Source organism: Bufo gargarizans, chromosome 6 (assembly GCF_014858855.1).
Source record: "Bufo gargarizans isolate SCDJY-AF-19 chromosome 6, ASM1485885v1, whole genome shotgun sequence".
Taxonomy (NCBI): domain Eukaryota; kingdom Metazoa; phylum Chordata; class Amphibia; order Anura; family Bufonidae; genus Bufo; species Bufo gargarizans.
Genome location: NC_058085.1, coordinates 248,802,544 through 248,825,684, shown reverse-complemented (window position 1 = coordinate 248,825,684; position 23,141 = coordinate 248,802,544). Strand labels below are relative to the sequence as shown.

The following is a 23,141-nucleotide window of genomic DNA, read 5'->3' as shown; positions in this document are numbered from 1 at the left end:
CTATGACATGCAGACTAATTCTCTGCTGTCATGAAGCCAGATTGTCTGTTACGGGACCTCTCTGCTCTGCCTGTGTGCTAGGCCTAAATATATGCCAATGGACTGTTGCAGTGGTGGCTGACGTGAAGCCTGATTCTCTGCTATGACATGCAGACTGATTCTCTGCTGACATGAAGCCAGATCGTCTGTTACGGGACCTCTCTGCTCTGCCTGTGTGCTAGGCCTAAATATATGCCAATGGACTGTTGCAGTGGTGGGTGACGTGAAGCCTCATTCTCTGCTATGACATGCAGACTGATTCTCTGCTGACATGAAGCCAGATTGTCTGTTACGGGACCTCTCTGCTCTGCCTGTGTGCTAGGCCTAAATATATGCCAATGGACTGTTGCAGTGGTGGGTGACGTGAAGCCTCATTCTCTGCTATGACATGCAGACTGATTCTCTGCTGTCATGAAGCCAGATTGTCTGTTACGGGACCTCTCTGCTCTGCCTGTGTGCTAGGCCTAAATATATGCCAATGGACTGTTGCAGTGGTGGGTGACGTGAAGCCTCATTCTCTGCTATGACATGCAGACTGATTCTCTGCTGACATGAAGCCAGATTGTCTGTTACGGGACCTCTCTGCTCTGCCTGTGTGCTAGGCCTAAATATATGCCAATGGACTGTTGCAGTGGTGGGTGACGTGAAGCCTCATTCTCTGCTATGACATGCAGACTGATTCTCTGCTGACATGAAGCCAGATCCTCTGTTACGGGAGCTCTCTCCTCTGCCTGGGTGCTGGGCCTAAATTTATGACAATTGACTGTTGCAGTGGTGGGTGACGTGAAGCCTGATTCTCTGCTATGATATGAAGACTGATTCTCTGCTGACATGAAGCCAGATTGTCTGTTACGGGACCTTTCTCCTCTGCCTGGGTTCTGGGCCTAAATTTATGAAAATTGACTCTTACAGTGGTGGGTGACGTGAAGCCTGATTCTAGGCTATGATATGAAGACTGATTCTCTGCTGACATGAAGCCAGATTGTCTGTTACGGGACCTTTCTCCTCTGCCTGGGTTCTGGGCCTAAATTTATGAAAATTGACTCTTACAGTGGTGGGTGACGTGAAGCCTGATTCTCTGCTATGATATGAAGACTGATTCTCTGCTGACATGAAGCCAGATTCTCTGTTACGGGACCTCTCTCCTCTGCCTGGGTGCTGGGCCTAAATTTATGACAATGGACTGTTGCAGTGGAGGCTGACGTGAAGCCTGATTCTCTGCTATGACATGCAGACTGATTCTCTGCTGTCATGAAGCCAGATTGTCTGTTACGGGACCTCTCTGCTCTGCCTGTGTGCTAGGCCTAAATATATGCCAATGGACTGTTGCAGTGGTGGCTGACGTGAAGCCTCATTCTCTGCTATGACATGCAGACTAATTCTCTGCTGACATGAAGCCAGATTGTCTGTTACGGGACCTCTCTCCTCTGCCTGGGTGCTGGGCCTAAATTTATGACAATGGACTGTTGCAGTGGTGGCTGACGTGAAGCCTGATTCTCTGCTATGACATGCAGACTAATTCTCTGCTGACATGAAGCCAGATTGTCTGTTACGGGACCTCTCTCCTCTGCCTGGGTGCTGGGCCTAAATATATGCCAATGGACTGTTGCAGTGGTGGCTGACGTGAAGCCTCATTCTCTGCTATGACATGCAGACTAATTCTCTGCTGTCATGAAGCCAGATTGTCTGTTACGGGACCTCTCTGCTCTGCCTGTGTGCTAGGCCTAAATATATGCCAATGGACTGTTGCAGTGGTGGGTGACGTGAAGCCTGATTCTCTGCTATGACATGCAGACTGATTCTCTGCTGACATGAAGCCAGATTGTCTGTTACGGGACCTCTCTGCTCTGCCTGTGTGCTAGGCCTAAATATATGCCAATGGACTGTTGCAGTGGTGGGTGACGTGAAGCCTCATTCTCTGCTATGACATGCAGACTGATTCTCTGCTGACATGAAGCCAGATTCTCTGTTACGGGACCTCTCTCCTCTGCCTGTGTGTGTGCTGGGCCTAAATATATGCCAATGGACTGTTGCAGTGGTGGCTGACGTGAAGCCTCATTCTCTGCTATGACATGCAGACTAATTCTCTGCTGACATGAAGACAGATTCTCTGTTACGGGACCTCCCTCCTCTGCCTGGGTGCTGGGCCTAAATATATGCCAATGGACTGTTGCAGTGGTGGCTGACGTGAAGCCTCATTCTCTGCTATGACATGCAGACTGATTCTCTGCTGACATGAAGCCAGATTCTCTGTTACGGGACCTCTCTCCTCTGCCTGTGTGTGTGCTGGGCCTAAATATATGCCAATGGACTGTTGCAGTGGTGGCTGACGTGAAGCCTCATTCTCTGCTATGACATGCAGACTGATTCTCTGCTGACATGAAGCCAGATTCTCTGTTACGGGACCTCTCTCCTCTGCCTGTGTGTGTGCTGGGCCTAAATATATGCCAATGGACTGTTGCAGTGGTGGCTGACGTGAAGCCTCATTCTCTGCTATGACATGCAGACTAATTCTCTGCTGACATGAAGACAGATTCTCTGTTACGGGACCTCCCTCCTCTGCCTGGGTGCTGGGCCTAAATATATGCCAATGGACTGTTGCAGTGGTGGCTGACGTGAAGCCTCATTCTCTGCTATGACATGCAGACTAATTCTCTGCTGACATGAAGACAGATTCTCTGTTACGGGACCTCTCTCCTCTGCCTGGGTGCCGGGGCCTAAATATCTGAGAATGGACTGTTCCAGTGGTGGGTGACGGGAAGCCAGATTCTCTGCTATGGAACCTCTCTCCAATTGATTTTGGTTAATTTTTATTTATTTAATTTTTATTTTAATTCATTTCCCTATCCACATTTGTTTGCAGGGGATTTACCTACATGTTGCTGCCTTTTGCAGCCCTCTAGCTCTTTCCTGGGCTGTTTTACAGCCTTTTTAGTGCCGAAAAGTTCGGGTCCCCATTGACTTCAATGGGGTTCGGGTTCGGGACGAAGTTCGGATCGGGTTCGGATCCCGAACCCGAACATTTCCGGGATGTTCGGCCGAACTTCTCGAACCCGAACATCCAGGTGTTCGCTCAACTCTACGGGACAGGTCACGCATGTGCCTGGGGAATCTTCGGTTCCGACTCCTTTGTGGGCAGATGCGGTAGTGTGTCCGCATGGTCGCCGGAGGGGAAGACCGCCAGGGTCTCGGAGGCAGACTGACCGGACCGGTGGCAGCACGCAGCGGCTGGTCCTATTTCCGGTATTAACTGCGGGTTCCATTCTGGCCTCCGTGCCGACGCGATCGTGTATTCATGCTGGGCCGCTCGAGCGTCCGCGTGTACACTCGAGAGGAGGTTTGCAAAAGGATACGCAACCGAACGTACGCGCATCTTATTCGCTACACCAGTCTCAGGGAAAAGGATCATTATATGACCTATGAGGAATAGGCACATGGCTCTTTGTGATTGGCTAGTAGGTACTTAAAAGGTGATCTCCCTGGCTTGTCAGTGCCCACTGTTGATTTGACAACCATGGTGTATGTTGCGGTTCATATTATCCCTGACTTTCCTCTGCATGATCTCAGCCTTCCTCAATTTATCTCTAGAGACTGCCTCTGGATATATCATATTTGCTGAACAGTTTATCTTGTGTATGACCTTGGATCGGACCCTGGAAATCCATTCCTGGCGTCTCATCGCTAGGTACCACGTTACAAGGACTAATACTGCACATATGAACTTTGGCCTGGTCATTGGCTGTCCCCTTGGTGTTTCCCTGCACAGGTTATTATTCGGGTTGGTTACCTATATATGCTTACTGGTTTGGACTGTACTGCCGTTTATTTAATAAATATATTATTGTTTAACCTCTGTCTGGTTGCTTGGGGTTCTGCACCATTACACTGTCACGGAAGGTGTACAGAAAACTAGAAGACACAAAATGAAGATCCGACTGACTGGATCCAAAACTAAGGAACCAAAGGGAGAGCCCTGCAACAGACCTGGCTCTCTCCCTAACTGCTCAGCCTATACAAAAATCTCAAAGGTAGATGATCGCATATCCTCGTTCCTCGACTGTATAACACCTGAACACCCTATAATAGTGAGGGGACACGACCACCGGCTCCCTACACTTGATACAGAGGGAGTCAGGGTCACCTGGGATCCAGCAAACAGGAAAACACAAATGAATGAACAAAACTTATCTGTAGAAGACTCAGTAGTAGCATCCAGGATGCACACACTCCAGGAAGTTTTATAAACCGCAAAGTGATGCAGTATGGGAAGGGATTTAAAGGGATGCAATCAGTGCAACTACATGACAGCTGAGAGAGGCTAATGAGATGAGAAAATGAAAGCAAAACAAAAGGAACCTCAAGGAGGAGGTTCTGAAGAACGTCTGTCAGAGCTTCTCAGATGTCTGGTGGTGACAGTACCCCTCCTTCTACGAGTGGACTCCGGACACTCAGAGCCCACCTTCTCAGGATGGGACCTATGGAAAGCCCTGATGAGACGAGTGGCCTTAATGTCCGTCACTGGAACCCACATCCTCTCCTCAGGACCATAACCTTCCCAATGAACGAGGTACTGGAGAGAACCGCGGACAACACAAGAATCCACAATCCTAGAGACCTGAAATTCAAGATTACCATCAACCACAATCGGAGGAGGAGGCAAAGACGAGGATACAATGGGTTGGACATAAGGTTTTAATAAGGACTTATGAAAAACATTATGGATCTTCCAAGTCTGAGGAAGATCAAGATGGTAGGCAACAGGATTGATGACGGACAAGATTTTGTAAGGCCCAATAAACTTAGGACCCAACTTCCAGGCGGGGACCTTCAATTTGATATTCTTAGTAGACAAACACACCAGATCACCAACATTCAGGTCCGGACCAGGCACACGTCTCTTATCCGCCACACACTTATATCTCTCACTCATGCTCTTTAGATTATCCTGAATCTTTTGCCAAATAGATGACAAAGACGAGGAGAATCTGTCCTCATCAGGTAAACCAGAAGACCCCTCTCCAGAGAATGTCCCAAACTGCGGATGAAACCCATATGCACCAAAAAATGGTGACTTATCAGAGGACTCCTGACGACGGTTATTTAAAGCAAACTCAGCAAGGGACAAAAAAGAACACCAATCCTTCTGATTCTCCGCCACAAAACAGCGCAGATATGTCTCCAGATTCTGATTGACGCGCTCTGTCTGGCCATTCGACTGCGGGTGGAAAGCAGAAGAGAATGACAACCGAACCCCCAAGCGAGAACAGAAAGCCTTCCAGAATCTGAAAACAAACTGCGTGCCCCTATCAGAGACTATGTCTGAAGGAATACCATGCAATTTGACAATGTGATCAATAAATGCCTGCGCCAGCGTCTTAGAATTGGGCAAGCCAGGAAAAGGAATGAAATGCACCATTCCACCACCACCAGAATCACAGTCTTCCCCGAGGAACGAGGCAGGTCCATAATGAAGTCCATGGACAGATGTGTCCAAGGACGGGAAGGAATGGGTAACGGAAGGAGAGGACATGATGGCCATGCATGAGGGACTTTGGCACAAGCGCAGGTCTCGCAGGCTGCCACAAAACCCTCAACCGACTTACGAAGCGCCGGCCACCAGAATCTCCGAGCGATGAGATCCACTGTGGCTCTTGCCCCCGGGTGCCCAGCAAGGACAGTATCGTGGTGCTCCTTAAAAATCTTCGGTCTTAAAGCGAGAGGCACAAACAACCTCCCAGGAGGACAAAGATCAGGAGTCTTGGCTGACTCCAAGTAGGCCTGATTCTTATGGTCAGTAAACACGGTAATAGGGTGTCTGGCTCCCTCTAGCCAATGGCGCCATTCCTCAAAAGCTAACTTGATGGCCAACAACTCCCTATCTCCCACATCGTAATTTCTCTCTGCGGAGGAGAGTTTCTTCGAGAAAAAGGCACACAGTCGCCATTTAGCAGGAGAGGGACCCTGAGACAAGACCGCACCCACCTCAGAAGCGTCCACCTCAACTATGAAGGACAGAGAAATATCAGGTTGTACCAAGATGGGAGCGGAAGCAAAACTCTCTTTGATATTAGAAAAGGCCTTACGCGCCTCTACCGACCAGGAGGAAAAATCTACCCCTTTTCTAGTCATATCAGTGAATGGTTTAACAACAGAGGAATAATTCAAAATAAACTTCCTGTAATAATTGGCAAAACCCCAAAAACGCATCAGCGCCTTCTGATTCTCAGGAAGCTCCCACTCAAGCACAGCGCGGACCTTCTCGGGGTCCATGCGAAAACCAGAAGCAGAGAGAAGAAACCCCAGAAGTTGAATTTCTGGAACCGCAAACACACATTTTTCCAGTTTAGCGTACAATTTATTCTCCCGCAGGATGAGCAAGACCTGACGTAAGTGTTCCTTATGAGTTTTGAAATCAGGAGAAAAAATCTAAATGTCATCTAGATACACTAATACAAATTTCCCCATTAAATGATAATAAATGCTGTTCACAAAATGCTGAAAGACGGCTGGAGCATTCATCAAACCAAAAGGCATAACCAAATTCTCAAAATGGCCCTCAGGGGTATTGAAGGCCGTCTTCCATTCACCTCCTTCTCTGACCCTGACCAGGTTGTATGCCCCTCTTAGATCCAACTTGGAAAAAACTTTAGCCCCAACAATCTGGTTAAACAGGTCTGGGATCAGAGGAAGCGGATAAGGGTCACGAATTGTGATACTGTTCAGCTCCCTGAAATCCAGACATGGTCTTAAAGAACCATCTTTTTTCTTAACAAAGAAAAAAACTGCGGCAACAGGTGACTTCGAGGGTCGTATGTGTCCCTTTCTCAGACTCTCAGAGATATAAGCACGCATAGTGACCCTTTCAGGTTGGGAGAGATTGTATAAACGAGATTTAGGCAGCTTGGCGCCTGGGGTGAGATTAATAGGGCAATCGTACTCCCTGTGAGGGGGCAAGTCCTGAACACCACTCTCAGAAAACACATCCGAAAATTCTGAGAGAAAAGATGGTACAGTCTTAGTAGAAACCTCAGAAGCAGATGTCGTGAGGCAATTCTCTCTGCAAAAGTCACTCCAACCATTTATTTGCCTCGCTTGCCAATCAATGGTGGGGTTATGTTTAGTGAGCCAGGGTAGCCCCAACACTAGAGATGTAGGCAACCCGCTTAGGACGAAACATGACACATCCTCAACATGAGTATCACTCACAATCAAACGGATATTGTGAACTATGCCCTTTAACGATTTCTGAGAAAGTGGAACGGAATCAATAGCAAAAACAGGTATATCCTTTCCCAAAGTGCATACCTGGAAACCATGAGTTATAGCAAATTGATTATCAATGAGATTGACAGCTGCTCCACTATCTACAAAAATCTCACAAAAAATGTTCTTGCTCTCTAGCGCCACCCTGGCAGGTAGGACAAAACGGGAACTACAAGCAAACGGAAAACCTTCAATTTCCGCATCAACCTTGCCAATAGTAACAGATGGAACGTTTATAGAGGATTTTTTTCTTTTTGTTTCTTTATTACTCTCAAAAAACTGCCTGAATCTCCTAGAGGGACAAACATTTGCCAAATGATTTATACCTCCACAACAGAAACAAACCTTCCTATGAGAGCTGAATCCTCTATTGTCAGAGGCAAGCAAACCCAGCTGCATGGGCCCCTGCTCAGAAGGGATTGAGAGCGACTGAGACCCCTGTGCACTGAATGAGACCGCCACACTGTCCTTGGACTGAGTATGACAGGAAGAAGTGATCTCTCCTCTCTCTCTAAGACGCCTGTCAATACGAACGGCCCGAAACATGGGAGGTAGGTCTCTCATGAAAGGCAAATGCATCTTTCAATCCCTCTGAAAGACCATGGCAAAATTGACTTCGGAGTGCAGCATCATTCCAACCAGTATCAGCTGCCCATCTCCGAAATTCTGAACAGTATATCTCTGCGGACTGTTTATCCTGGCATAAAAGACGTAGTCTAGACTCAGCCAGAGCAATACGATCCAGATCATCATATATCTGACCCAGGGCTAAAAAAAAATCATCCACTGAACAGAGGGGCCGTGCCCCCCACTGGCAGCGAAAAGGCCCAGGACTGAGCGTTATCCCTGAGCAGCGAGATGATAATCCCCACCCTCTGCTCCTCATCACCAGAGGAATGGGGAAGTAGGCGAAAATGGAGTTTGCAAGCCTCTCTAAAGCGAACAAAATTCTCACTACCCCCAGAGAACGTATCCGGGAGCGAGATCTTAAGCTCAGAACAAACTCCATGAACGCAAGCTGAACCGGTCACCTGAAACTGAGAAGCTGTTTTATGGAGATCTGCTACCTCCAATGAAAGACCCTGCATGCGTTCAGTCAAAAGTGAAACCGGATCCATGCTTGAGACGGTTTTGGCGGTTTATAATGTCACGGAAGGTGTACAGAAAACTAGAAGACACAAAATGAAGATCCGACTGATGGATCCAAAACTAAGGAACCAAAGGGAGAGCCCTGCAACAGACCTGGCTCTCTCCCTAACTGCTCAGCCTATGCAAAAATCTCAAGGTAGATGATCGCATATCCTCGTTCCTCGACTGTATAACACCTGAACACCCTATAATAGTGAGGGGACACGACCACCGGCTCCCCACACTTGATACGGAGGGAGTCAGGGTCACCCGGGATCCAGCAAACAGGAAAACACAAATGAATGAACAAAAATTATCTGTAGAAGACTCAGTAGTAGCATTCAGCATGCACACACTCCAGGAAGTTGTATAAACCGCAAAGTGATGCAGTATGGGAAGGGATTTAAAGGGATGCAATCAGTGCAACTACATGACAGCTGAGAGAGGCTAACGAGATGAGAAAACGAAAGCAAAACAAAAGGAACCTCAAGAAGGAAGTTCTGAAGAACGTCTGTCAGAGCTTCTCAGATGTCTGGTGGTGACATACACAAATACATCAAGTTTATGCAAAGACTCAATATTTCTTGTTTTGACCCTTCTTTTTCAAGACTTATGCAATTCGCTGTAGCATGTAGCAATTTGGGGCCAAATCCTGAATGATGGCAACCCATTCTTGTCTAATCAGTGCTTGGAGTTTATTGCAATTTCTGTTGTTGTTTTTTTTGTCCACCTGCTTTCTGAGGATTGATCACAGGTTCTCTATGGGCCCAAAATTTCTAAGTTTTGTTCACTAAGCCACTTAGTTATCCCTTTTGCCTTGTGACATTGTGCTCCATCATGGAAGAAAAAGAATTGTTCATCACCAAATTTCTCCTGGATCATTGTAGTAGTTGTTCTTGAAGGATGTATGGATACCATTCTTTCTTCATAGCAGTGTTCCTAGGCAACATTTTCTCTTGAATGAGAAGCAACCCCACACATGTATGGTCTCAGGATGCTTTACTGTTGGCATGACATAGGACTCATGGTAGCAGTCACATAATCATTTTTCCAGATATCCCAACCAGTCTGAAGGGAGCTTCATCAGAGAAATTAACTTCCAGTCTTTTGTAGTCCAATCCATGTACATCCTGCAGAATGTCTGTTCTTAATCTTTTTTTCTTGGAGAGAAGTGGCTTCTTTGCTGTCCTTCTTGATACCAGGCCATTCTCTAAGCGTCCATTCACACGTCCGTAGCGCCCGGCCGGCACCCCATAGAAATGTCTATTCTTGTCCGGAGCTGCGGACCGGAAGATCAGGGCCGCGCTCCGGGAATGCGGATGCGGAAAGCACATAGTGTGCTCTCTGCCACCATTCAGTCCCCATAGAGAATGAATGAGTCCACACCCAATCCGCACTTGCGGACGTGTGAATGGAGCCTAAAAGCCTTGTCCTCACTGTGAGGGCAGGTACATTCGCACTTGTCTGCTGACATTCATGAGCAAGCTCTGCACTGGAGGTGACCCAATGCCATAGCTGAATCCTCTTTTGGAGACAGTCTTGGCACTTGCTGCACTTTCTTGGGTGCCTTGAAGCCTTCTTCACAGCAACTGAACCTCTCCCCTTGAAGTTCTTGATGATTTGATAAATGGTTGATTTAGCAGCAATGTTCTTGCCTGTGAAGCTCTTTTAATGTAAAGCAATGATGACTGCATGTGTTTCCTTGAAGGTAAATATGGTTAACAGAAGAAGACAATGATTTTAAGAACCCTCCACCCCATGGTAAAGCAACCAGTTTGCTCTTCTAATTCAATCAGCATGACAGGGCATGACAGCCGCCATGTTCTCGTTAACACTTTCTCCTGAGCTAACGAGAAAATCACTGATGTTAGCAGGTAATTTTTTGAGAGGGCTGAAATGCACTGGAAATTGGGTTTTTGTGATTAACTTAATTTTCATGGCAAGGAATGACTTTGCAATTACGGTAACTGAAATTCATCTGATCACTCTTCATAACAATCTAGAGGTAATGTAAATTGCCACTATAAAAACTGAAGCAGCAAACTTTGTGAAAATGTATTTCAAACATACCTGTGTGTACTTTGCGTCTTTATTGCATGTCCAGGGGACATGTTCTAAGTGCCCAAAGCAAAGTAAACCCTGACAGCTTGAATTTGGGAGCTGTTTTATTAGCAGAATAAAAGTGCTTTTCCTGGACATAGAATAATGACTCAAATGCCAAGTCATATGCCTGTTTGTTGCCATATACCCACAGAGTTCAGGCACCATCTGGCATGTACAGTAGGAGTTGGCAAACCTTTGACTTGGTGGTATGCCACCATTCTTATGTTAGTTGATGACACTAAGAATGGTGTTTCTAGATGCCATCTGGCAGGGGGACAAGGTGTCAGTCAGAAGGGACCATTTTTCAGGTGCCCTGCACTGACTTGCTGGATGAGATTATGGTTCTAAAAGCGTGACACTATAGCATTTGTAGGTGGGGTTGAGATGCATCTATAAAACTGTGTCTGTATGCAAAAAGTGCATGAAGAACTGCTGTGAGAGTAGAGGTCTAGGCCTTGGTAGCCAGTGGGGATCGCACTGGTTCCCTGAATTCCTGTGCCTCATTTTGAGAGAAACCAAAGTTTGTTGTGTGCATCTTTAAAGGGAACCTGTCATGTGGATATTTGATAATAATCTAAATAATTATATACAATCATTAACTAAAAAGTACCTTAGATGTATTCACTTACTGGTGTGACAGGTGGATACCTCATAATATACACACAAAGATGCCACATGCCGCATGCTAATGAGCTGATTTGAGTCCAGTGTGATGTCAGTGAGTCCAGCGTTTATTTAATTCAGAGATATAGCCACTCCCCTGCCCACCTGCTGCTGATTCATATGGAAAAAAACTGTCAATCAGCAGGTAGGCGGGGAGAGTCAGGAGCTCATAAATATTCATGACTCATCATTATCAGCTAGAGCTTTTCAATACAAGATGTTGGCAGATTGACTGGGTCAATTAAAGAAAGTGGCCCAGCATTTTGCTAAGAGAATCAGTCACTTATTTATGTTGCCCTTAGTTAGGACACCATAAAACTGGTGACAGGTTCCCTTTAAGTGCCTGCTACATTCAATGGGTGCATAGTACCCCTTTCATGTCACATTTCCCCTATAAGTGTCACTTATAGTCCTGATCAAAAGTTTAAGACCACTTGAAAAATGGCAAAAAATCATATTTAGCATGGCTGGATCTTAACAAGGTTCCAAGTAGAGCTTCAACATGCAACAAGAAGAAATGGGAGTGAGACAAAACATTTTTTGAGCATTCAATTTAATGAAAACAACGAATAAACTGAAACAGGCTGTTTTTCAGCTGATCAAAAGTTTAGGACCACACCTCCAAAAAAAACTAAACCCCCCCAAAACAGAAATCCAACTTCCAAACATGAACTCAGCAATGAGTAGCTCCGCCGTTATTGTTTATCACTTCCAAAATTCTTTTCGGCATGATTGATGCAAGCATTTCCATGAAGTGAGTGGGAACATTTCTCCAAGTGGTGAAGACGGCCACATGAAGGCCATCTACTGTCTGGAACTGTTGTCCATTTTTGTAAACTTCCCTTGCCATCCATCCCCAAAGGTTCTCAATTGGATTTAGATCAGGGGAACACGCAGGATCGGCCAAAAGAGTGATATTATTCTCCTGGAAGAAGTCCCTTGTCCTGCGGGCATTGTGTACTGTAGCGTTGTCCTGTTGAAAAACCCAGTCGTTACCACACAGACGAGGGCCCTTAGTCATGAGGAATGCTCTCTGCAACATCTGGACATAGTCAGCGGCCGTTTGACGGCCCTGCACTTCCTGAAGCTCCATTGTTCCACTGAAGGAAAAAGCACCCCAGACCATTATGGCGCCCCCTCCACTGTGTCGTGTAGAAAACATCTCAGGTGGGATCTGCTTGTCATGCCAGTAACGTTGGAAACCATCAGGACCATCAAGGTTAAATTTTTCTCATCAGAGAATAAAACTTTGAATGTCCCATGTTTGGTGCTCTCTTGCAAAGTCCAAACGAGCAGTTCTGTGGCATTCAAGGAGACTAGGTCTTTGAAGACGTTTTTTGTTTGCGAAGACCTTCAGTCTCAGATGCCATCTGATGGTTATGGGGCTGCAGTCAGCACCAGTAAGGGCCTTAATTTGGGTCGAGGATCGTCCAGTGTCTTGACGGACAGCCAATTGGATCCTCCGGCTCAGTGCTGATGAGATTTTGGGTCTTCCACTTGACTTTTTTGTTCCATAACCCTCAGGATCATTTAAAAAATTCCAAATGACTGTCTTACTGCGTCCCACCTCAGCAGCGATGGCGCGTTGTGAGAGACCCTGCTTATGCAGTTCAACAACCCGACCACGTTCAAAAAGGGAGAGTTTTTTTGCCTTTGCCATCACAACGTGTGACTACCTGACAGAAAATGACAATGAATCCACATCTTTGCACAGATTTGGCCTTTTAAAGGCATGTGGTCCTAAACTTTTGATCAGCTGAAAAACAGCCTGTTTCAGTTTATTCGTTGTTTTCATTAAATTGAATGCTCAAAAAATGTTTTGTCTCCCTCCCATTTCTTCTTGTTGCATGTTGAAGCTCTATTTGTAACCTTGTTAAGATCCAGCAATGCTAAATATGATTTTTTGCCATTTTTCAATGGGTCTTAAACTTTTGATCAGGACTGTATGTGACACCATGCAAAGTACCTGTTACCGATCACACCATACTAACTGCATTCTACATGCCCCTATAAATGCCAAAGACATACCTTCCCATATATGCATAGTGCCAAGAACATGCCTTACAAAGTACAGTACCATTTTCTTGCCAGGCTATATTTAATGCTATTGACATGCCCTACTTTATGAATCCCCAGCTACATGCCTCCCATGAGTGCCTGCCACATGTACCTACAGTGTATATACTACAAGCCACAGGAGTATTGATTATCCCTCCTCTAAAACAATGTTTCTCCATTGTTTTCAATGGGAGTCCATGTGGCCATTTGTGCAGTTAGCGGTTTAGCTCCATTCCATGTCAGAAAACGCAGAATGCGCGATTGAGTTCGCTGTTACATAATCTGCCGTGTGAATGGGACCTAAAGGAAATCTGTCACCAGGTAAACCGAGCACAATATCTTGTAGGGCTAGTCCAGCCGTATGTAAAGATATATTTCACCTAATGATCTGTTGCTTCATTCTGGAGAAAAATAAGTTTAAACTATATACAAATAAGCATTTAAATGCACTGAGGGTGGATCCAAGCCACTCTGTACACTCTTACTCCTCCTGCTTCCTCTACCAGCCCCTCCCTCTTCTTCTTAAATGTCAGGGCCAGGTTCTTGCATAGTCATCTCGCCAGTCAGTCAAGAAGGAAACAGCCACTTTCTCAGTGAAGAAGGAAAGAGAGGGAATGTGTCACGGATGTAGTAGGGGAGAACACCAAAAGACAACAAAAAGGAAGAGGAAAGACACTAGGCCTCACTGCTAGGGAAGGAAAAGGGTCACCACCTATAAAACCCTGCTCCTGGCCCTAACTCCTATCCATATGGGCACCTCTCGATGGTAGAGATGCCCATACACAGGAACCATGAAAATCCCTGGTAAACCTTGGATGCCTTAAAGGTAATGACAGGGCAGAAACAAACCTGTTCCTTCCCTGGTGAAAGAACCAGCATCTCGCTGAGGCCTAGTAAACAACCAAGGAATGGGGGAATACAAAATGCAACAAGCGGAATACTTAACTTCTGAGGATGATGGATGAACATGAACCACACTCCAGCTCTTCCAAAACCAAATGAAGCTGTCAGATCACTCATGTGCAGTCAGTCTTTCAGACCTTCTAACACCTGTCACAGGTGTGAGAGTACCCCCCTTCTACGGATGACTTCCAGGCACCCAGGATGGACCTTATCAGGATGAGCTCTGTGGAATGCTCTCACCAGACGACTAGCATTAACATCTTCAATGAACAAGATACTGAAGAGATCTTCGGAGAACTCGGGAGTCCACAATCCTGCTGATCTGAAATTCTAAATTGCCATCCACCTTGACAGGAGCGGGAGGTAAGGAGGACGGCTCAACAGGTTCGACACATTTCTTTAACAATGATTTATGAAATATGTTATGGATTTTCAAAGCCTGGGGAAGTTCAAGACTGAAGGGTACAGGGTTAACAATGGCAGTGATCTTATATGGACCAATAAATCTTGGGCCAAACTTCCAAGAAGGTACCTTAAAAGGGTTTCTGTCATGAGAAATAATGTTATGTAGTTGACTGACGTTAGTGATATTCTAATGTCAGCAGTACATAACAGTATGCTTTATAACTCCCTGCCTTCCGCCATTCTCTTAAAATAATGACTTTTAAAACATGCTAATGAGCCTCTAGGTGCCTGCACCGAAGGAAGGAAGCCGCCAGCAGAAGCACGTCCTTCACTCACTGTGACTGAATGGGATTTACAGGACATTGAGGAGAACTCGAAAGTCAATCAACTGGACCTGGGTGTACCAAAGGGTGCGTAGACCGAGCCTCTAGGTGCTTAAGCAATGCCCTAATAGCACATAGAGACTCATTAGCATATTTTCAAAGTCTTTATTTTAAGAGAACGATGGCAGGCAGGGAGTTATAAAGCATACTGTTATTTAGTGCTGACATTAGCACATAACTAATTTCAGTCAGCTACATAATGTTATAGCTCATGACAGAAACCCTTTAAGTTTAAAGGGTTTCTGTCACTAGAATTTTCTGTATTAAACTGGCTGACATTAGCGATGTGCTAATGTCAGCTGCACCTAACTCTGCTAGTCTAATGATTATCCGTGCCCCCATTACTGTAGAATTCTTACTTTTATAGTATGTAATTTAGCCTTTAGGAGCAGGGGGGGCATTGCTCCTGCACCTAGAGGCTCCTGTCTCCCACCTCAAGTCACTCCTTCCAAGTGTTGATTGACAGGGCCAGGCATCGTTCGCATCCTTCTGCCTGCCCTGTGCCCTGGTAAAATCTTGCGCCGTTCGGTATTCTGCGCAGGCGCGGTGAGGAAGCTGGCAGTCTGCGAGCGCAAGATTTCCCCAAGGCACAGAGCAGGCAGAAGGATGCGAACGATGCCTGGCCCTGTCAATCAACATTTGGAAGGAGTAACTTGAAGTGGAAGACGGGAGCCTCTAGGTGCAGGAGCAACGCACCCCCCACCCCCACCCCTAGAGGCTCATTTACATATTATAAAAGTAAGAATTTTACAGTAACGGGGGCACAGATAATCATTAGAATAGCAGAGTTAGGTGCAGCTGATATTAGCACATCCCTTTAATGTTTCTTGTAGACAACCACACAGAATCACCCACTCTCAGGTCCGGACCACTCATACGTCTCCTGTCAGCCGCACGCTTATACCTGTGGCCCATCTTTTTAAGGGTATTTTCGATTTTCCGCCAAATAGAAGACAAAGAAGAGGAAAATCGTTTTTCCTCAGGAATTCTGGAATTTTGAGCACCAGAAAATGTACCAAACTGTGGATGGAACCCATATGCCCCCAAAAACAGCGACTTATCAGTGGATTCCTGGCTACGTTTATTTATAGCAAACTCAGCTAACACCAAAAATGAAGACCACTCTTTCTGATTCTCTGAAACAAAACATCTCAAGTAAGTCTCCAGACAATAAATGGCAGAGACACGTCCGGTTGCAACAGAATAGGGGCCAAAGCGAAACATTCTTTCATAACAGAAAAGGCCTGTAATGCCACATCAGATAGAAATATCCGCACCCTTCCTAGTCATGTCTGTTAAAGGTTTAACCACCATTGAATAGTTCAAGATAAATTTACGGTAGTAGTTGGTAAACCCCAAAAAACACATAAGCGCCTTCAGATTTTTGGGTCGATCCCAGTCAACATGGCACAGAGCTTTTCGGGATCCGTACGAAAACCTGAGGATGAGAGCAGGTAACCCAGAAATTGCACTTCCTGTACAGCAAATACACACTTTTCCATCTTAGCATACAACTTATTCTCTCTTAGGATCTGTAACACCTGTCTCAAATGTTCCTGATGAGTCTCCATATTAGGTGAATAAATTAGTATGTCATCAATGTATACAACTACAAACCTCACCACCAGATGATGAAAGATGTCATTGACAAAGTGTTGAAAAACCGCAGGAGCATTGGTTAACCCAAAGGGCATGACCAGGTTTTCAAAATGACACTCAGGGGTATTAAATGCGGTCTTCCACTCATCCCCTTCCTTGATCCTTACCAAATTATATGCCCCCCTCAGATCCAAGTTATAGAACACCTTGGCACCAACAATCTAACTAAACAAATCCGGAATCAAAGGAAGGAGATAAGGATTACGGATGGTAATACAATTGAGCTCACGGAAGTCCAGACATGGCCTCAGGGTACCATCCTTTTTTTTACAAAGAAAAATCCAGCAGCCACTGGGGACCTGGATGGTCTAATATGTCCCTTTGCCAAACTCTTGGTGATATACTCTCACATGGCCTTTCTTTTGGGTCCCGAAAGACTACAGGAAGCAGTATACTTCCACTCTGTATCGGTAGCTCATCGCCTAAATTCAGAGCAATATGTCTCTGCGGAACGTTCTCCCTGCCGCAAACCCCGCAACTTGGTCTCGGACTGAGAGATCCAATCCGGGTCATTGTAGATAAGACCCAAGGCTCTAAAGAATTCATCTGCCGACCGGAGGGACGGTGATCTGGTCAGCAGAGAAAAATCCCAAACTTGGGGTCCTCTTTAAGCAACAAAATAATAATACCCACACGTTGACACTCATCCCCAGAAGAGTATTGACACAACCTAAAGTATAATTTACATGACTCCCTGAACCAGATAAAATTGTCACTATCCCCGGAAAACCTGTCTGGGAGAGCCACCTTCGGTTCAGGGCAGGCCTGGGACCCACCACCAGAACCAGCAGCCTGTGGACTCTGAATCTGCAAGATCATCGCGCGGAGGTCTGCTACCTCCAAAGTCAGATTCTGCAGCTGTTCGATCAGTGCAGACATAGTATCCATAACTGCACAGATCAGAACAAAAAATGCCGGTATTGGCTTGGGATAATGTCACGGATGTAGTAGGTGAGAACACCAAAAGACAACAAGAAGGAAGAGGTAAGACACTAGGCCCCACCACTAGGGAAGAAAAAGAGTCACCGCCTATCACCACCACTCCTATCCATATGGGCACCTCTCAATGGTAGAGATACCCATACACAGGAACCCAGAAAACCCTGGTGACCCTCGGATGCCCTAAAGGTAATGACAGGGCAGAGACAACCCGTTCCTTCCCTGGTGAAGGAACCAGCATTTTGCTGAGGCCTAGTAAATAACCAGGGGGGGGAATACAAAACACAACAAGCGGAACACTATACTTCTGAGGATGCTGGATGAACAGGACTTCAACAAGAACCACACTCCAGCTCTTCCAAAACCAAATGAAGCTATCAGATCACTCATGTGCAGTCAGCCAGGTCAGGTGTGACAGGATCGCAGAGGAAGCAGACAGAGCAAGGGTGCACGGAGTGGCTTGGGCCATCCTCAGTGCACTCAACTGCTCATTTGCATGTTAATTAAAATTACTTTTTCTCCAGAATGAAGCAATGGAACACAAAGTGAAAGTATAATTTCATTCAGTTGAGCTAGCCTTACAAGGTGTTGTGTCTGCTTTAATAGTGCGTTTCCTGGTGACAGAGTCTCCTTGAAACTATAGCTTAGGCCTCATGCACACGATTGTGGTGTGTTTTGCGGTCTGCAAAATGCAGATCCACAAAACACAGATTGCGTTCCACAATTTGTGGAATGGCACTGACAGCCATTGATATAACTGCCTATTCTTGTCTGCAAAAACGGATAAGAATAGGACAGGCTATATTTTTTTGCGGGGCCACGTAACGGAGCAACGGATGCGGACAGCACACAGAGTGCTGTCCGCATCTTTTGCAGCCCCATTGAAGTCAATGGGTCTGCATCTGAGCCGCATGCGGACCAAAACAATGGTCGTATGCATGAGGCCTTATACTTATGACTGTCTAGCACAACATGTCTCTGGTGGATTGCAGTAGTAAGTCATGAGTTCATCAGATCCTTACATGCAGTTTAATAGACAGTAGGGCATAGATAGATAGATAGATAGATAGATAGATAGATAGATAGATAGATTAGCTCCACCATTTTTGTTTTGAAGTGAAGTTCTTTTACTTAACCCCTTCTACTCCAAGCCTGTTTTCACCTTCCTGCCCAGGCCATTTTTTGCAAATTTGGAATGTGTCACTTTATGTAGTAATAAGTTTGGAACACTTTTACTTATCCAAGCCATTCTGAGACTGTTTTTTCGTGACACATTGTACTTCATGACAGTGGTAAATTTGAGTCGATACATTTCACCTTTATTTATATAAAAAATCCCAGATTTAACATAAATTTGGAAAAATTCTAAATTTGAATTTCTCTACTTTTAAGACATAGTAATATCTCATAAAATTGTTATCAATCAACATTCCCCATATTTGTACTTTACGTTGACATAATTTTGTTAATGTCATTTTATTTTTTTAGGACGTTAGAATTTTAAAGCAATTTTTCAAATTTCCAAGAAAATTTTCAAAACCATTTTTTTAAGCACCAATTCAGTTATAATGTGATTTTGAGGGGCCTAAATTACCCCGGAAACTACACCCAACAAATTATAATGTACCTAATGGGACTGTTAAATCTATTTTCTTTTTCTTACACTTGGAAAAAAGGTTTTTGAGCTTTTTAAATGTGGTACCCAGTCTGTGTTGCTGCAATATTTTTGCATAACCCTATTTAAACGGGTTTTCCGGTCTTTAGATATTGATGACTAACCTTACCTTATCCCCTATGTTGTGCCTAGGGGATACATTTAAATCTTGGGACAACCCACTGTACTTTCTCCTCACACATTGTTTTTTAATACATGATGATGCTGTTCCTCCCATCTGCCCTGTTTTCTACTGGAGTATGCAGTGGACTTAATCTTATTAGCGTGTAAATATGTGAAGTCAGTACCAACACCTGGCACATGAGTTATTCATTCCAAGAACTGTATAAGGCTACTTTCACACTAGCGTTCGGCTGTCCGCTCATGAGCACCGTTTGAAGGGGCTCACGAGCGGACCCGAACGCTTCCGTCCAGCCCTGATGCAGTCTGAATGGATGCGGATCCGCTCAGACTGCATCAGTCTGGCGGCGTTCAGCCTCCGCTCCGCTCAGCAGGCGGACACCTGAACGCTGCTTGCAGCGTTCGGGTGTCCGCCTGGCCGTGCGGAGGCATGCGGATCCGTCCAGACTTACAATGTAAGTCAATGGGGACGGATCCGTTTGAAGATGCCACAATATGGCTCAATCTTCAAACGGATCCGTCCCCCATTGACTTTCAATGTAAAAGTCTGGACGGATCCGCTCAGGCTAATTTCACACTTAGCTTTTTTTTGCCAATTTAATGCAGACGAATCCGTTCTGAACGGAGCCTCCGTCTGCATTAATATGATCGGATCCGTTCAGAACGGATCCGATCGAACGCTAGTGTGAAAGTAGCCTAAGGGAACAGTGTGAAAGAGGCCTAACTCTCATCCAGGAAAAAAAAAAAGATGGCTCTTTAGTGCCACATACAGAAGGTAGCTATCCTAGAAGTCAACGTCTGATACTTTAACAGGATATAAGACAAACCAGAACCTTCTCCAGAACATCACCACCACATCTCACGAATGGCTGCCCTGGTCACCTAAAATGTTATCTGCTACAAGGTGGGGGGTCTAGGCCAACAGGATCCAGGAGGTAGATTCTGTAGATCTCGGTGGCACTATAAAACAAAGCGCATGAAAGGGACTGCAGCATGGTTTCTGTGTCTCCAAATGATAGCAAAGGCCGCTCTACAGCACATGACTTTCAAACACCAAACTTCAGGGTGTGCAGGACTTGAGGTCACACCTGAGTCCTGGTGCCAAAGGGGGTTGAGTGGTCTCTAAGCCACAAAAGACAACATACCCAGATGTTGTAAGGGTCAAACATTACCTGTTTGCATGTTTGTCTGGGAACATTAAAAATCTGTGTTTAGTCAATGCTTTTTCTTGAGTCATACTCTGAAAGGTCACTGGTTGTAAGTGGTGTACCACAAAGTTCAATGCATGAAGTACTTTTTTCCAGCCTATTGATTAATGTCATAGAAATGGGATTAATATTATTGTTTATATGTCTCTGAATTCTATCAATATGTTCCAGATGTCCTAGGGGGAGTTAGACCATTGTCTGGGGCCGCATCGATCTGTATTTTTGCGGATCACACACAAACCCACTCATTTCTATGAGTCCATAAAAAACGTTGACAGCACACAGATGTCCTCCATATGCTGTCCGCATCCATACGGCTTATACAAATTATAGAACATTATAGAATATGCAGTTCTATTCGGAAAATGCAACATGCACATGGCCGGTATTAGTTTGCAGACAGGAAAATACATACAGGTGTGTGCATGCAGCCTAAAACAGAGGGTCACTTGTAGAGAAGAATCTGGGTGAGCATGCAGTGTAAGCCAACTGCCTATAAGGCCTACAGGATAAAGGATGTACAGTATATTAAAATAGGTGTAGACTCAAGATACATTACCATAGTTTGCTGCTTTTGGCTCCATTCACACATCCGCAATTCCATTCCGCATTTTGCAGAACGGAATTGTGGACCCATCCATTTAGCCCCGATCCGGAATTGCGGACCCGCACTTCCTGGTCTGCAATTCCGATCCTGAAAAAAATAGAACATGTCCTATTCTCTTAGTGTCGGCAATGTGCGGTCCACTAAATGTGGAACGCACATTGTTGCTGTCCGTGTTTTGAGGATCCGCGGATCCCTGGATCCGCAAAACACACACAGATGTGTGAATGGGCCCTTACAAACAGTTAGTGCAACCTGATTCTGAATATGCAGCTTATTATAGAGTCCAGAGACACAAATTTCCATTGAAACATGTTCTGGAGTTGGAAAAAGGAACAAGGAAATGCAACAAAAAAGGTTTTAAAGATTGTTGGATGTTGATCCAAGGGTGTGAAAGGTATTTTCCGCTTAATAAATTAAACCTAATTACAACCATACCATTGATAGACCAAAGCGTAAAAGAAGTCTTCGCCTTCTCCTCATAGCCCTCGTCTGCTGCCTTAACTTGATGGACATATGTATGTACTATGTATGCCACAATGTATTGATATGATTTTTTTTTATCATAGAAAACCTAACCTTTTCGCATTCAATTTAATTATCAGTTTCCTAGTAAACACTGTAGAACTTCAATAGCTGAAATATCATGTTATCCAATTTATCCAAAATAATTTTAGCTGTTAGATGTCCACAAAAATATCATAAATTGCAACCTGAAAGTCTTGTCTATGGGAATAAAGGTTGGAATATGACCAGTCTGCAATATGTAAAACATGAAAATACACATGTATAGAGAAAAAGGAGGTTTACACCAGCCATACAGAAGGCCACATGTTGTCTTACCTTCAACATTAAAACTTCGGATTATGTTGGACACTGGCATAGACGTCCTATCATCTGCATACTGGTTATAGAGGTCAATCATATACTGAGGAAGCTTCATTGTGGTCTTCTCTTGAAATACAGCTCCTGTTAAATTCAGACTCTCTTTAAGTTCTTCTTTCATTGTTCCAGTGAGGGAGCTCAGAACCTCCTCTGCCTCTTCTTCATAATGTGTCAGAAGGTCGTTTTCCCATTTTGGCAATGGTTTGTTGAGTGTAAACCTTGCTTGGAATATAACTAAAGAGCACAGCATTGGTAGCCTGGCAAGCCACATCATGTTTGGGTATTCTCTTAATTCTGGATTTCCTTATAAGTCTTAGGATTTGAAGATTCCTTTATGTGTAGTGGATGGATTTCTCTGGAATAAGCCAGTCAGGGCTCTTTGAGTTATTTTTTTAACTACTATCCTGACAGTTATGAACCAGACCAAAGTGTTCACTGTCTCTTATCTAGGGTTTGGATTGCAATGTATCAACTGAGCTTATCACATTGAAGTCCTTAGTTAATGAAGATTCTATAAACATGTTGAACTGTACAGCTTGAGGGGAGGCCATTCATATATTACATGGAAGAAGCTACTTCTTAATTAACTGTTCTTGACCAAATATCCGCATTCTTGATTTGTGAAATTCCTTGAAACTTTGTTTATTCAAGTAGGCATGACGCCACTCATAATTTTTTCTTCTAGAAAGGTTTGGTTATCAGAAATGCATTAAGCTATTTATGATGGCTTGAAACCTTGTACATTTCAGGCCTAACTATAGTTCTGTATAGTTTTTTCATAATTATTTTTTTCTTGGATAAAATTGCTAAAATAGCAGCTGTACAAAACAGAAAAGTAAGCAAAAGGAGAGGTAATATGAATCAAAATGTATAGGAGGGAATTCTAACTATCATGTGTAACACACACAGGGCATAACATCAATAACATCTAATCATTTTGTGTGAATCAGCCCTAGAGGTAAGTGATTAACTAAAAAAAAAAACATAAATTGACTTGTATTCTGCTGGACATTTGAGGCCTATTTGCTGTGACAGAGCTTGGGTGCACTGCAGGAGTCACTGGTACTCTGATGGGTCAGTTTGCCCCAGGGCAAAGGAACTTTTTG

General features: G+C 44.6%; 1 protein-coding gene across 1 annotated transcript in view; it reads right to left on the bottom strand.

Moving 5' to 3' along the window:
* The window catches only part of LOC122942118 (dorsalin-1-like), a 35,383-nt gene extending 13,074 nt beyond the window's left edge, over positions 1-22,309 (bottom strand). The window contains exon 1 of the mRNA XM_044299614.1: positions 21,994-22,309. Coding sequence (XP_044155549.1) covers positions 21,994-22,309 — 316 coding nt within the window. The remainder of the gene's footprint in view (positions 1-21,993) is intronic.
* Between the last annotated feature and the right edge of the window lie 832 nt (positions 22,310-23,141).